The following is a 17,192-nucleotide window of genomic DNA, read 5'->3' as shown; positions in this document are numbered from 1 at the left end:
GTGTGTGTGTGTGATGCAATGTGAGAAGAAGAGTGACAACGGCAGTGTTTCTGTAGAATCAATCTTGTGGGCATGTAGACTAAACTGGATGAGACGAGTATTAGATAAGATTGACTGGAAGCTCCTGACTCGCCAGTTAGGTGGTATATAAGGGCCTGTTTGTATGTCATTCTTGTGTGTCTTACCAAACCTTTGGGATTCAGGACCCCTGTGTACTTACCCTTAAAAACTGAGGACACCAAATAGCTTTAGTATATGTGGTTTATTTTTACTGATATTTACAATTATAGAAATTAATGTTGAGAAAATTTAAAAATATTTATTTATTAAAAATAGCATTAATAAACCCATACCATGTTAACATTTTTAAAATGAAAAATAAGTATTTTCCATGACACAGTAATTAATGAGAAGAATGGCATTGCTTTACATTCTTGCAAATCTCTAATATCTGGCTTAGTAGAAAACAGTCTCATATATGCTTTTGCATGCAGTCTATTGTGACATATGTCATGTAGCCTTTGGAAAAAGGAAAATGCAGTCTTAGTATTATTATGAAGACAGTTTTGACCTTGCATATTTTCTAGGGAACACACTTTGAGAACCACTGTGCTAAAGGATTGTTACATAGGTGGGCCTGTGATGGACAAGGCCTTTCCTTGCAGAGATGAGATGGCTCTAGAGCAGCGGTTCTCAACCTGTGGGTTGCAACCCCTTTGGGGGTCCAACGACCCTTTCACAGAGGTCGCCTAAGACCATCAGAAAACACATATATAATTACATATTGTTTACAGTAGCAAAATAACAATTATGAAGTAGCAACGAAAATAATTTTATGGTTGGGGGCCACCACAACATGAGGAGCTGTATTAAAGGGTCGCAGCATTAGGAAGGTTGAGAACCACTGCCCTAGAGGATGAGCTCACTCCTTGTGGCATTCGCCCCAGCCCTGAGTTGAAGAGGCATGCCTTCCACACCTTAACCCAGAGGCACTGAGTGGGAGGCCCTTTGGTCTTGACAACCAACAGAAGGCCTGTGGAGCTATATCACAGCTGACAGTAAGTAGGGTGGCCCTTGCCCCCTGGGGCAGGGCAGGGGCAGGAAGTCAAGAATGCAGACTGAGGATCCGTGCTCTGACGCTAGGCCATGCTTTATGGAGAGGGGGCCTTGAGAAACTGACTGTGGAATGGAATAAGGCCGAGGAACTTGTCAATAGCTGTGGTAAACTCAGAAAACTTTGTAAATCTTTTAAAAAAAAGTATGTAATAGCTTTTACAATTTTGTTTTCTTTAGTAAAATTAAAAAATAATTCTAACCTGTCTTGATTGTATTTGGAGGAACACGATAAGAGGGTTAACCCTCCTTCCCCCATGCTTTAACTTATTTTTTTCTAATTGAAATAAGAACACATGCATATTGTCTAAAACTTTGGCAAATCCAGAGGAGCAGGAAGGAAAAAATAAAAATCACCCATAATTTCACCACCCAGAGATAAAACTGTTAACATTTTGAAGAATGTATCTGTAGATTTTAGTTAACCTTGTTTATGGTATGGTGTCATTCTATACATATTGTTTCATAATAATTCTTTTTCCCTTAAGAATGCATCCCCAAACACGACATCTTTCTCTTTTGAATAGTATTTTTAGGAAAGGTACTTTTTGCTTCCTTGTAAGGAAGAGTTTTGAGAGTGGATGTGAGTGTGCAAATGTGTGTGCATGTGTGTATGTATTGTGGGTAAGAATGCACCCACACTGTAGTGGCTTCAGTAAGCAGTGTTAGAAACCTGAAGGAAAAATGGAAAAAATGCATCTTGGGAAACAGAGGTGGGATCACTTGATTAAGAGGGAAAAAGTTCAAGAGAAGTTGGTAGAGGGTATTTCAGTACGTAGATACTAGTATGCTGAGCAATATCAAGGAGATTTGGGAGTGGTACTCTAGTTCCCTGTTGGGTGGTTTCATTTTGTATCAGTAACAATCCTAGAAGTGATGTCCTCAGTCACTCCTGCTTTGAGTACTCCCGTTGCCAGTGGCCCAGCTGGGATTCCGGGATCCACTGAAGTATTTATTTATTTGTTAATATATTTTTATTGATTTCAGAAAGGAAGGGAGAGGGAGAGAGAGATAGAAGCATCAATGATGAGAGAGAATCATTGATCACCTACCTCCTGCACACACCCTACTGGAGATTGAGCCCACAACCGGGGCATGTGCCCTTGACCAAAATCGAAGCTGGGACCCTTCAGTCCACAGGCCAGCCCTCTATCTGCTGAGCCAAACCAGCTAGGGTCCAGTGTGAAGCATTTAAATCATCAGTTTCATGAGATTGTTCACTCACCTCTGAAGAGATAAATTGAAGGGACTACTCACTTGTTTCAAGATTAGAAGTGGCCTCCCAATTGTTAAACTCAAACTACCCCTTTAAAATGGGAATTTTTAAATTGTTCTGTTGTGATCTTTGTCCAGTTCCACATTTAAATCACTCTTATGTATAAGTAATTCACTTTTTGAGCTTAACTGCTTTGGCTTTTTCCTAGTTTTGTTTAAGTTACTACTATGAACTTAAACTGGTTTTGCAATTGATTTTGCAAAATACTTTCAAGACAAGTGAGGGATTCACTCATGCATTTACTCATTCATTCATTTAACAAGTATTTACTGAGTTACTGTGTGCCAGGCACATGGTATTATTAGTATTAGCGGTAGTAAATTCTAAGGTAAGTATGATTTCCAGGATTCTAGAGGCTTCCTCCCCATTAAATAATTATTTTGGATCTTTACCTTTTCATCCTCTTTCCTAGCAATCTATGGCTAGTCGTACTGGTCTCATAGTCATATGGTTGTGTGATGGTAGCTCAGGTGGGTGAATCAACAATCTGACTTTTCTGCTTAAGCAAAAATACTGAGTTTAAAACAGTAATAGGAAAGCAAAACATTCAAGATATGGCACACACCGGACATTCTAGGTTTGATGATCCTGTTACAGGATACCTCCCAGCAATGTCAGCAGCCTTGGGCATGTGGCAGAGGGTGTTGTGCAAGTTTGTGCCAGACTGTCTGCTTCTTGACTGTGGTTATTGTGCCTGTCCAATATTCTTTTTGGGTGATGGACAGAAAGGCTTATTGGGGCAAAAAATCAGAACCATCTTGCATTTCTTTAATTCTCACCATGATGAGAAAACTTGGCTAATAATTTGAATTGTTGGAGTTAGCTGATGTTTGCTTGTTTTTGCAGTTTCTCTTTGGGTGGGATGCTAAATATGGTCTAAGAGTAATTTAACGGTATGACTCAAGTCACTATCAAGGGCAACAAATACATTCCTTGCCAGGGTCTAAATGGTTCTCTCTGTCACTATTTGTGTTCTCATTGTTCAACTCATCAATATATAAGAGTACAGCAGCAAGAGTATTGGCTTAGAAGTCAGATGACATACGAAGATACTGATTTGAATTCTGCCTTTAATAAGTTATTTAATCTTTGAACAATTGATCTTTCTAATACATGATTTCTTCATCCCAGATATTTCCTAAAATCTATTTTGGTAGCTGATGTAGGGATTAAAAGAGATTATATATGTTTAGCATATAATTTTTATGTGCTTCCCAGACTCTTATAATAACTATTGTTTCTAAAATTCATTTGTCCACTAATCGTATGCTTATTGCATTACTGATTTCTGCCTTAGGTTTTTGTGGTTTATGTCTTATCTCTCTAGTCATCAGAAGCACCGAACTAACATTTTAAACTCAGCACACATATCTCCTCTCCAGGAAGTCTTCCCTGACTGTCCCCTCTCACAACACTTTGCACAAATCTTTATTATTTTACTTACCATTTTGTATTATAGTTAGCTGTTTTATGTCTTTATGGAACCATATCTTAGTCTCAGCACCTACCAGAGACTAATACATATCCCCGAGATTATGTGAGCAATCTGTGTTTGATGAATGAATAAATTAATGAGAGTGAGGGAGAAGAGGAACTGGCTCTATAACAGCAAAATAGATGAAGACTTTGGATGAATTCTTCTTCAAAGAGTGGAAGGCCCATCATTCACTGGGGTATGGAGAAGGATGGCAAATTCCAGTACTTGTAGTTCTTGCTGAAAGCAACAGCTGTGACAGAGCTGGGCAGAGAATTCAGTAAAGAAAAGAGGGTAGATGGGGCTCTTTCAGACTTGTATTCTAACCCCATTTCTGCCTCTGGCCAGGGTTCTCAACCTGTGGGTCTCGACCCCTTTGGGGGTCGAACGACCCTTTCACAGGGGTCGCCTAAGACCATCCTGCATATCAGATATTTACATTACGATTCATAACAGTAGCAACATTACAGTTATGAAGTAGCAACGAAAATAATTTTTTGGTTGGGGGTCACAACATGAGGAACTGTATTTAAAGGGCCAGAAGGTTGAGAACCACTGGGCTAGAAGCTTTGTAATACAATTTAAAGTGTGTGGTTCAGTTACTTGACAACCTAGAAAGCTGAGTGGACTTGGTGTTTTATTCCAGTTTTGATTGCCTTATGATGCACATTTTCTTCTCACCTTTACCTCCACAAAAGAAAACACAGCCACACCAGCAGGGTCCTCATTGGGAATGTGAACGAGCTTCCACAGAAGCACAGTATATGGCAAAACAAAATCTGAAACCACCTCTGGGTGACTTTTGAATGGGGTGATATTTCATTTATAGCGTGAAGGAGTCAGTTCAATGGGCTCAGGAGCAGAGGGCCCTACTGGTTTGTATTATTTAATGGGTGCCATTTGACAAGACAGCCAAGTAGAGAAAACAACCCATATGTTGAGAAAAGGAAGAAGAATGGAGAAAGTTTAAACATTAGGAAAACTTATCTTTTTGTTTTTCCATAGGTTCTGGATGTTGTATTCATTTGTTAGCCTTAAAAACGTCTTTTAGCTCAGCCGGCATGGCTCAGTGGTTGAGCATAGATCTATAAACCAGGAGGTTCCTGGCCAGGGCACATGCCACAGTTGCGGGCTCGATCCCCAGTGTGGGGCATGCAAGAGGCAGCCGATCAATGATTCTTTCTCATCATTCATGTTTCTATCTCTTTCTCCCTCTCTGAAATCAATAAAATTTTTTTTAAGTATTTTAAATAATTACTTTCTATATCAGTCAGGACTCTTTCATTTGAATGTGAAATGACTTTAATTAGCTTAAGTCAAAAAAGGAATTCATTGGCTCAATAACTAACAGAAGACTTAAGGGCAGACCAGCTTTAGGCACAGCTGAATCCGGAGGATTAGTGGTGGTATTGGAAACCTGTCTTTCCTCTACTTATAGATCACCTTCTTTCACATGGTAGAAAAAAGTGAGCTAAGGAGACCCCGGACTCATAGCAATCCTAGTGGAAAAGGCTTCTTCACTAGCTCTACCAGAGTAGATAGATCTGGGTCATTTCTTCCCTGGTCAGCCCCACTTAGATCACACAAGAGGCCCCACCCTATATATGTATTCCTAAAGCTTCTCTCTTCTTCCTATACTCTCTCTTGATGGCAGCCTTCACTCCTACTCAGCTGTTGTCTGCTCACATCTTTATGTCTGCCTCTACCTTTCTCAGAGAAAGCTCACTCATCATCTCCATCTGGGGTCCCACAGGTATTGCAACTTAAAATGTCTAACAACAAACTGACCACCATCCTTCTTGTTTCTCTTACTGGGTTCCTTAAGCACACCAGTAACAACATCCTCTTGCCATTTTCTCAGAGTTTTAACCTCAGAGTAGTTTTTGACTGTTTCCTCTGCACGTTATTTCTTCTTTTTATGAGCCCTCATAGTTCTTTACCATTAGGCTTCTTGTGAATTTATCACCTTCTCTCCAGTTGTATAGGTATTGTTGTATATGATTTATTTCTGCCACAATTATGTAGGGTTCTTGATGACAAGTGTTATGACTTAACTACCTTTGTACTGAAGTAGTCCCCACCTGATCTGCAGTGTCAGTTACCCACGGGCAACTGCGGTTCAAAAATATTAAGTGGAAAAGTCCAGAAATAAACCATTTGTAAGTTTTATATTGTGCACCATCTTGAGTAGCGTGGTGAGATCTCTGTCCCGCCCAGGAAACTAAGCATCCCATTTGTGAGGACTTAAAGAAGTGCCTTTACTTCCACCTTCGAAGCTTGTCTTGCTGGGCTAATTCAAACAACATTCGCAGATTAATAGATGAAAATAATTTTTTAAAAAAATATATATTTTATTGATTTTTTTACAGAGAGGAAGGGAGAGAGATAGAGAGGTAGAAACATCGATTAGAGAGAGACATCTATCAGCTGCATGCTGCACACTCCCTACTGGGTATGTGCCCACAACCAAGGTACATGCCCTTGACCAGAATCAAACCTGGGACCCTTGAGTCCAAAGGCCGACGCTCTATCCACTGAGCCAAACCTGTTAGGGCAAAAATAAATTTTTAATACATACACATGGGGAATTCATATAGCATAAAATTGCAGAGATAGTGAGGAAAAATCGAATATGTCATTTTGGACAAAGAGAAAAGGGGGAACTAGATCTTAGATTTTAAAAGTGAAAGTTATTGCTTTACAGGTAATTGAGAAAGAACGGAACACACATGGTAGGCAAATTCCTGCCAGGCAACCCAGAAACAATGGACAGGGGCTGATCCGGCCATCAGGCCCTTACCTGGAGCGCTCCCAAGCACCGTACTCAACTCAAGTGAGGCAGAGGCTAATGTCCTGAGATTTTCTCCTGGAGCAGGCCTTTCTGTCTGACTCTCTGTGGTAGGAAAAGGGGAAGGTCAAAGATTCTTTCTAAGTCTTTTGTTTCTTAGGAACCAGCTTAAAATCAGTGTGCCAAAAGGCACAGTTGTTGGGGTGGCAAAACTTTGGTTTTCTTCCTTTTGTCCGGCATGTCTATGCTGTATATACGCTCCTTGTTCAGTAGTTACATAGTAGCCTTCTCACTTATCAGATCAACTGCCCTGGTATCAAAGTGCCTGTATTCATGGAACTTCTATTTTCTTCAATGCCCCTGAAATGCAAGAGTCGTGATGCTGGCAGGACAGATATGCTAAGAGAAGCTGCAAAGTGATTTGTTTAAATGAAAAAGTAAAAGTTTTCAACTTAGATAAGAAAAGAACTGTATGCTGAGGTTGCTAACTTGTCTGGTAAGAAGGAATCTTCTTTCAGTGAAATTGTGAAGAAGGAAAAAGAAATTGTGCTAGTTTGCTGAGAGGGACCACATTCCCATAACTTTTATTGCAGTATACTGTTATAAATTGTTCTATTTTATTATCAGCTGTTGTTAATCTCTTACTGTGCCTAATTTATAAATTAAGCTTTATCATAGGTGTGTATGCATGGAAAAAATCATAGTATATCTATAAGGTTTGGTAGTATCGGAGGTTTCAGGCATCCACTGGGGTCTTGGAACGTATCCCCTGTGGAAAAGGGAGGACCACTGTATTTCTTTCTTGGGGGGGGGGTCATCCTCCAGCTCCCCCACTTCCCACTTCTCCCATCAATATTCTACCCGGATTTTTATGATTCAATAAATATTTGCTGAGAGAAGGGAAGAATTCATGTGCTACGTAGTATAATTGCATAGTTATTATACTTGGTATTGTTGAGGAAAACCTACCAACAGTAGTGAGGGCCATAAAAAGAAATTTTATTTAAGAACGATTGCAGCAAGGGGAAAACGGCCTCAGGATAGAGCTGTGCTCAGTTCTGAATACAACCCAAAGCAGGGTGGGGTAGTGCGTGGAACACTACCGAGACAGAGCATCAGAGGTGGGGAATTTGGTTAAACAGACCCAACAGGATATTTGCTGAAGGCAGGCCTGATCAGTTGTCAGAGATGGATGGGGGATGCTCTCTAAACTGACTTAGCAGGATTCTTGCTAAAATTGGGCAATGCAGGCCCCGCAGGGACAGACATGAGGCTGAAGCTGAGAGAGCCTGACTAAAGTTTAGTTAAGCAGAGAGTCTGTGTCATTATCTAAGCTATGTAATTTTAAATCTTGCCTAACACCTTGGCATTTATTATGATAAGCAGACTTAAACTGTGTAAAAACGTTGAGTGAGGAACTTGCTGTAATCATTCAACTATCACCTTTCCCTCCCCTCCTTGTACCAGCCTCCTTCATTCCCACTAAAATATGTCTGGAAAGAAGGTAAAAAAACAAAAACAAATCCCAGCCCCCCCAAACAGTTGACTAGTTAGAACAGGTGAGGAAGAAGGAGTAGGGAAAGCAGCAGAAGAAAGGTGTGGAACTATTTGGGAAAATGATTTTGAATATAATTTGAGATCTCGTTTATGATAGGCTTCTACTACTTTCCTTTGGTTTGTTGTTTATATAAAGCCCATTTGAGATCATCTTATGGTGACAAGAGACTAATGAATGTCTTTAGGAAAAAGTCAACCCACTGAACATTAGGGCATCAAGGGAGTTTGCCTCTGATAGCACAAGGTTCAAGAGGCTAGAGCAAGCAACAAGCACACTCTTGAGAACAGCAGTATTGTAAAAACACATAGAGGAAAAGCTCAGTATGTCAATTGGAAGATGTTGAAAGCTTATGAAGTTTCTTTTAAGGCACATACTATTCTGGCTAATCACCCTGAGCTGTTTCCTGAGTACTGTGAATCCCACAGTTTAAAAATATATTCACTGTTTGTTTTGGAGGTGAATGGGGTGTATTTGAGAGGATGTTTGAACTTCCTTAGTGGTTCTACTGGTTTTATTGCTCTCACAACTCTGGCTGTCATCCTGTTTGTACCTGCTCTGGGGAACACTGCCCCCATTTATTTTTAGAGAGAGGATGGAGGGGAAGGAGAAGGTGGGGAGAGAGAGATATATGGATTGGTTGCCTCCTGTTCACACCCCGTCCAGGGCCAAGGGTCGAACATGCAACCAAGGTATGTATCCTTGATCAGGAATTGAACCAGCGACCGACCCTTCGGACCACAGGCCGACCACTGAGCCAAACCGGTCAGGGCAACACTGCCCTTTCTTAGACAACCGCTTTCTTTGTTTCAAGTTCAACTTGGTTAAATCAAAGCATAATAAAAATCAATACACAAAATCTGTTGCATTTCTGCACACTAATAACAAACTATCAAAGAGAGAAATTAAGATAATAATTCTATTTACAATTGCATTAAAAAGAATAAAATACTTAGGGATAAATTTAATAAAAGAGGGGAAAGACCTATATATTTAAAACTAAAAGACATTAATGAAAGAAATTGAAGAAAACACAAATAAATGCAAGATATCATGTGCTTATGGATTGGAAGAATCAATATTGTTAAAATGTTCTTCCTACCCAAAGCAATCTATAGATTCAATACACTTCTTATTAAAATGCTAATGTCATTTTTACAAAAATATAAATCTAATCCTAAAATTTGTAGAGAACCACAAAACAAACCCCTGAACAGCCAAAACAATTTTGAGAAAGAACAAAGCTGGAGGCATCACGTTCCTGTCTGTAGACTATATGACAAAGCTGTAGTAATTAAATACAGGGTGGCATTGGCATAAAGACAGACACAGAGGTCAATGGAACAGAATAGAAAGCCCAGAAATGAAACCATGCATATATGGTCAACTAATTTATAATAATGGAGCCAAGAATATACAATGGGGAAAGGACACTCTCTTTAATAAATGGTGTTTGGAAAACTGCTCAGCTACATGCAAAAGAATGAAACTTGAACACTACCTTACACCATACCCCTAAATTAACTCAGAATGGATTAAATATTTGAATGCTAAGAGCGGAAACCATAAAACTCCTAGAAGAAAACCTAGGTAGTAAGCTCCTTGACATAGGTCTTGGCAACAATTTTTGAATCTGACACTAAAAGCAAAAGTAACAATAGAAAAAAAGGGGACACATCAAACCCAAAAGCTTCTGCACAGCCAAGGAAACCACCAAACAGTTCGATTAAAAAATGTGCAGAAGAAATGACTAGACATTTTTGGAAGAAGACACACAGATGGCTAACAGGCACAAGAAAAGTTGTTCACATCATTAATCATCAGGAAATGCAAATCAAAACCACAATGAGATGTCACCTCACATAGTGGCTATTATCAGAAAGACAAGAAATAACAAATGTTGGTGAGGATGTGGAGTAAAGGAACCCTGTCCACTTGGTGGGAATGTAAATTGGTGCAGCCACTATGGAAAGAGTATGAAGGTTCCTCAAAAAATAAAAAATAGAACTACCATATATTCAGCAATTCTATTTCTGGATATTTATCTGAAGAAAACAAAAACACTAACTCACAAAGATATATGTGCCCTCATGTTCATTACAGCATTATTTACTAGTACAATTGCCAAGACAGGGAAGCAACCTGAGTGTCCACTGATGGATGAATGGAGAAAAATGAGGTGGTACATATGTACAGTGGAATATTACTCAGCCATAAAGAAGACAGAAATCATACCATTTGTGATAACATGGGTAGATCTTGACTACATTATGCTAAGTGAAATAAGTCAGGAAAAGACAAATACCGTATGATCTCTCCTATATGTAGAATATAAAACAAACAAAACAAAACGAAGCTCACAGATATAGGGAGCAGATCTGTGTTGGCAGAGGTGGGAGGTAGAGAGTGGGAGAAATAGGTAAAGGGAGTCAAAAGAATAAAATAAATAAAAAAGAAATAAAATCAAAGTTATTTAAAGCCAAATTAGGCTGCTGTATAAAATTATTTGCATTTTACTTGCTGGTATATAGCTATTTTGAATAAATCAGGGCTGCATTATTTTTATTTTGCCATACTGATAATATCCCTTAATATTCTATTCTCATTCTCGTAACATAAGGGAATATCTAAAGTTCTGTCATCTGTCCACCTACTTACTCTTTTTTGAGATTGAGCATTTGCCACTGTCAGTGTTATTATTTATGAGTGCCTGCCAACCAAAATATCCACTCAGATGCTGCACAGATCATCAAGACTCTAAGCTAACTTACAGTATTATTTACTAGAGGCCCGATGCACGAAGATTTGTGCAAGAATGGGCCTTCCTTTCCCTGGCTACCGGCACCACCTTTGCTCTGGCCAGAGCCACCTTTCCACCTTCCCACGCTGCCCAGAGGCCCAGCGTGGCTGGGGCAGTGCAAAACGCCTTTGTTGTTGCCATGGTAACGATGCAAACATCCTGCCCCACCCCTGACTGCTCAGTGCCTGTGTATGCAAATTAACCCGCCATCTTTGTTGGGTTAATTTGCATACTCATGCCTGATTGGCTGGTGGGGGTCACGAAGGTATGGTCAATTTGCATTTTCTCTTTTATTAGTGTAGTGTAGTTGATTATCTTTTATTCTAACTGTATGTAGGAGAGTGTGTTTAAGGATGTACAACAGGCAATTTGAGAATCCTTAAGGGCAGTGTTTTTCAAACATTTGACTGCCCTTATAGTAAAAAATGATTTTTTTAAATTAAAAGAATTAAAAAAGATTTTCACTTACAGTTGACATTCAATAGTTTATTAATTTCAGGTGTACAGTAAAGTGGTTAGAGATTTACATAACCTACAAAGTGATCCCCCTAATAAGTCTAGTACTCCCCTAACACAGTATGTAGCTATGACAATATCATTGACTATACTCCCTGTGTTGTACTTTACATCCTAATGACTAATGACTATTTTGTAACTGCCAGTTTGTACTTCTTAATCCCTTTACCCTTTTCACACAGCTGGTAGAAAATAAATTTGGCCTGTGCTCCCATGTACAGGTGCATGGTATGTATAATGTATAGCTGAAGTAAAATTTGATCCAGCAACACTTATCCTAGTTATGTGTGGTACACTCTATAGTTTCTATTAGGTTGTTTTTTTTTACTTCCTTTTAAGATGCTGACTGTAAGTGAACTTCCTGACCCACTAACAGGTCACAATAGGAGTCTGAAAAGAACTGCTTAACAGTCATTAAGTTTTAGGACACCTTAGAATATTAATTCCGAGAAGGCTTTGGAAATGACCTATTGGCAGCTTCCCTTTTTCCTCTTATTTTATAGTTGGAGGAACCTGAAGTCCAGGTAGGTGAAGACTTCCTTGCAGGGACACAGTGCTGCTTTGTGTTTGTCCTACTACACCTATTTATTCCTGGAATCATGCAGTGGGCAGTTGGAACTCATGGACTCTGTAATTTTTGAGCCTAGCAATTATGCTTCCATGTAGTTTCATGGTAATGAATAGACTATACTCACTTTCCCTCCCCCAGTTGGCTATCAAGCTATTTTCTCCCTTCATTAGTTTATTATCCCCCATTCTCACCGAAGGGAAGACTGTTAACAAAGCGCTGAGTGTACTGTCCCCTCTTCTAGGGATGGCACACAGCTATCATTGTCATGAACCCAAAGGAGAGCATGAGTTGAATAAGAAACAGCTGTAGGCATATACTTACACATTAAAAAGAGAGAGGTCTAAATGTGTATTTTCTTTAAGGCAATTGTACTCTTAGCTTTTGACAACTCCAAACATCTTGGTGTATTTGATGTTTTTTCATCTTTCCTTCAAAATCAGTAGTGATCTCCTTTCATAAAAATTTTACAGTTTTAGTTTCATTGTTCCTTTTGTGAATAGAGTTAGTTACAGCACTTATGGTCAAACACTTAACAAAGACTTTTGAATTCTCAATATCAATCATAGTGTATTAGCATAGGCTGCTATAACAAAATACTATCAACTGGGTGGCTTAAATAACAGAAGTTTATTTTCTCGCAGTTCTGGAGACTATTAGAGGTTGGCAGAGGATTGGTTTCTGTTCAGAGCTCTCTCCTTGGATTGTAGATGACTATTTTTTTGCTACATCCTCTCTCTGTGACTTTATATAAGTCTACTAATCTGATTGGAGCAGGGCCTCACCCTCATGACTTTAGCTAACCCTAAGTACCTCCAAAAATCTCCACGTTGGAGGATAGGGCTTCATTATATGAAATCTAGGAGGAATCAATCCAGTCTATTTTACAAAGTTAAGATCTCAGCAGGGTTTAAATATTGGCTGAAATATGCAAAGAAATGCTCTCAGTTGCACTTATTAAAAACAGACTCTTCTATTTGAGTGAATAGATGTTTTCACACTCTATAATTCTTATAACACTTACTAACAATAGTAACACATTTAATTTCTTTTATATTCTTCTTAATAATGTGAGTATATGGAAAATAGTTTACAGTTAAATTTTGCCCTAGGGTAAAATGATACCTTTAAAAAGTTATTATTTTTTTTGCAGAGAATTCTTTTCTAATGAAGATTCGATTTCTCATTAATAGTTAATGAATTTCTAAACAGCACATCACTATTTCAAAACTTTATATAAAATAAAAAAGCTATCCACCATCATTGAGCAAAATACATGTTTTAGCAAACAACCATTTGTGCTAAAGACATATTTTAAAACAACTTTTATATGATGGGGCTATTATTGCTGTTTAGGAGGATGGACACTCTTTTAATTGTGAAACTGTAAGTGAGCCTGGTGTTTGTCTACAGGAAATGTTATAGAGAGCCACTCCAATAGCTCACACAAAATACGCAGTCAAGCTGAAGATGAACAGAGAGGGAACATTGAGAATACTGAATCATCTTAAAGCCCTTTTGTCTTAAAGCACTTGGAAACCTCCAAACCAGTTCTCGCCTTTTAGGCTTCTATAGGTAGACTGTTGATCAAGAAGGTTTTTGCTATTTTTATGGTTTCTAGGTTAAAAGAAGTGTGGGCTGTTTTACAATTTTAAGGGTCTATACATTTCTGGAGTGGGCTTTTGTATAAAGAGTTAGTGCTATGTGTCTAGAAGAAGTGTTCTGTTTCTTCATAGTGTCTTTGCATGAGTGCTTCTACTGTATTGACATGCAGATGTTTACTTTGTTTCTTCTACTTCAGTGTTTGTCAGCTGAAGAGATCTTTTCCCTTCATGGCTTTTCAAATGCTACGCAGATCACCAGCTCAAACTTCTCTGTCATCTGTCCAGCAGTCCTACAGCAACTGAACTTTCATCCCTGTGATGAGCGGCCCAAACACGATTCAAAACCAAGTCTTTCCGAAGGTATGTTGGAAACTTGTCCTCCCATTTGTTTGAAAGGTTTATGGGGTTGTATGAAATGACATTAACATGCTTCCCTTTTCTGCTTTTATTACTCTACATAGAGTCCCCTGGTAAAGTACGTATATTCTGGAAGTATGTAGAATAAGAATAATTAGAGTTCATTTAAACTTCTTAAGTTATACTCTTCTATTTGTGGAGTTAAAATTATACGTGGTACCATGTAAAAACTTTATAAAACCCAATGCTTTATTTTAAACATATGTTTTATACTGTACACATTGGATTATATATTAACCACCTACCTCAACATTGATCAGTTAATTTCCATCAAATTGTGCTTTTAAATAGTATTAAAAACCCTGCCAGTTTATCTATATGTGTCAGTAAAGAGATAAGATAACTAGTGGTGTCTCTAGATTAAATCTAAAAGTACTGAATTATTACCACTACTAGAGGCCCTGTGCACAGATTTGTGCATCAGTGGGGTCCTTCATCCTGGCCTGCATCCTTTCGCAATCCGGGACCCCTTGGGGGATGTAGGACTGCCAGTTCAGCCCAGTCCCTGCAGGCCAGGCGGAGGGACCCCACTGGTGCATGAATCCGTGCACCAGGCCTCTAGTATGCATATAAGATTTTTGATTAATCTTTTCCCACCCTCCCCCTTCCCCCCTTCCCTCTGAGATTCATCAGTCTGTTCCATATTTGCATGCCTGTGCATTGAGCATCTGTTCCCTGGTGGTCAGTGCACGTTAGTTATAGCTACCAGTCGAATGGTTGAATGGTCGAACGGTCTCTTAGGCATATATATATATATATATATATATATATATATATATATATATATATATATATATATATATATATAAAATTTTCATAAATGAAAGAAAATACCAGCGGCTGTTTTTTTTAAAAAATATATTTTATTGATTTTTTACAGAGAGGAAGGGAGAGGGAGAGAGAGTTAGAAACATCGATGAGAGAGAAACATCGATCAGCTGCCTCCTGCACCTCCCCCACTGGGGATGTACCTGCAACCAAGGTACATGCCCTTGTCCGGAATTGAACCTGGGACCCTTCAGTCCCCAGGCTGACGCTCCATCCAGTGAGCCAAACCAGCCAGGGCCCAGTGGCTGTTTTAAGTGCCTATAATGGTATTGTCACAGAGACAGCATTTTAAAAGAATTATCTGCTGCAAAGAAATTTTAAAATATAAGAAAACAAGTGCTTGTTTACTGTATAATATGGTTCACACACTTAAGTATGAAGGGTTCTTTCACAAATGAGATAAACCAATTGTTCAGGGGGGTCTATTTATTAACTGTGTGCCATTTCTTGGTATTCCCAAATTGTTGCCCTGTCCTGCATGGATATTTTAATTCTCATTGTTTTGTTTATTTGTTCATTCAATAAGTGTCTATTGATTGACACGACACGCACTGTTCTGTGTATCAAGGATTCAGTCATAAGCAAGAAGAAAAAAATCCTGCCCTCTTAGGGCTTATAATGTAGTAGAGAATAAACATAATAAACATTTACACAAATAATAAGGCAAATAATATGATTTCAGAGGGATAAATGCTTTGAAGAAAATAAAGTAGGTCACAATAGAAGGAGATGGTGGGTGCGTGTGAATTTAGATGAAAAAAGGGAGGTATTTCTGATGAGATTACATTTGAACTGAATCCCGACTAAGGTCGGAGGAGAGGGCCATGGCAAGATCTTCTTTGGGGAAAGAGAGAGCAAGGTCAAGGGAACAGTGAGCATAAGCTTGGGAATGTGCTTGGCATGTGTAAGGATCAGCAAGAATGTCTGTGCGTCTGGAGCATAGTGAGCAGGAGGGAGGACAGAAGGAGGGGGAACCAGGGGCCTTGCAGTGTACAGTAAGTTGATTGGATTTTATTCTGAATGTGCTATGAAGACACTGTAGGGTTCTAAGCAGGAGAGGGATATGATTTCATTTGGATTTGTAAAAGATGGTTCTACTTGCAGTTTGGGGAGAGCCGGTCATGGGGCAAGAGTAGAAGCATGGAGACTGATTGGGCAGGAGGCTGTTGCCAGGGGTTGGTATTCAGGATGATGGGGTCTGGGGCTAAGGTGGGAGAAGCAGGAGTGAGGAGAAGTGAGGAGATTCAGGGTGGATTTCAGAGACTGTGCTAAAATGGTTTGGATGTGGAGGAGGGAATGATAAACCAAAGTTTAAGTCCTTGAAAGTGGATAGATGGCTGTGCCATTTCCCAGGATGAAGACTGGGGTGGAGTAGTTTGTTATAAAGGAAGCCAGTGGTGAGAATCAAGAGGATGGTTTTCGACATGGTCAGTTTGAGGCATTGATGTCGACCAACAAGGAGAGATATCCAGTAGGCAATGGCATGCATACATGTAGAGCTCAGAGAATAGGTTGAGGCTGGAGATATGTCATTTTATTTTTATTGATTTCAGAGAGGAAGGGAGAGGGAAAGAGAGATAGAAACATCAGTGATGAGAGAGAATCCTTGATCGGCTGCCTCCTGCACAAGCCCTACTGGGGATTGAGCCCATAATCCGGGTATGTACCTTGACCAGGAGTTGAACTGTGACCTCCTGGTTCATAGGTGACGTTCAACCACTGAGTCACACCAGCTGGGTCCACATTGTCTTTTATATTCTATGTTTACATATATAAGGAATAGAAATCACTAAGTATACTTTGTCAATACAATTATCATATTTGTGAATAACAATAATTTTAGAGCTAATGGTTCAAACACATATTTTTAATAGAATATATACTAAATGGGAGTATGTTTGTATTCCCATAAATCTGTTTAATTTCAGTACAGATTGTACAGCGTAGTAAAGGCATAGATTCTGAAGTCAGCCCATCTGAGGTCAAATCCCAGCTCTGTAATTTTCTAACTTAATTTTGGCAAAGCATTTAGAATGCTATCTGGCACGTGGTTAGGCACTATATATATGTCTGCTAAATAAAATATGTATATATGTATAACAGACATAATTGTGAGTACAGGAGGTGAGGCTTTAGTAAAAGCAAATCCTCTACTCTGTGAAGGTTAATTTCTGATATTCAAAAGTGTTTGTAACCTCAATTCTCAGGTTTACTCTATCTTAGGAACCAGGAGGTAGGAATAGGCAGTGGGGA

General features: G+C 39.1%; 1 protein-coding gene across 1 annotated transcript in view; it reads left to right on the top strand.

Moving 5' to 3' along the window:
- Positions 1–17,192, top strand: part of SLC39A8 (solute carrier family 39 member 8) — a 72,655-nt gene that overhangs the window by 12,853 nt on the left and 42,610 nt on the right. Inside the window, exon 2 of the mRNA XM_036340858.1 lies at positions 13,892–14,054. Within this exon, the coding sequence (XP_036196751.1) occupies positions 13,892–14,054 (163 nt within the window). The remainder of the gene's footprint in view (positions 1–13,891; positions 14,055–17,192) is intronic.

The sequence above is a fragment of the Myotis myotis genome, unplaced genomic scaffold (assembly GCF_014108235.1).
Source record: "Myotis myotis isolate mMyoMyo1 unplaced genomic scaffold, mMyoMyo1.p scaffold_m19_p_1, whole genome shotgun sequence".
Taxonomy (NCBI): domain Eukaryota; kingdom Metazoa; phylum Chordata; class Mammalia; order Chiroptera; family Vespertilionidae; genus Myotis; species Myotis myotis.
Note: the sequence above shows the minus strand (reverse complement) of the source record. Positions and strands in the feature narration are given on the sequence as shown.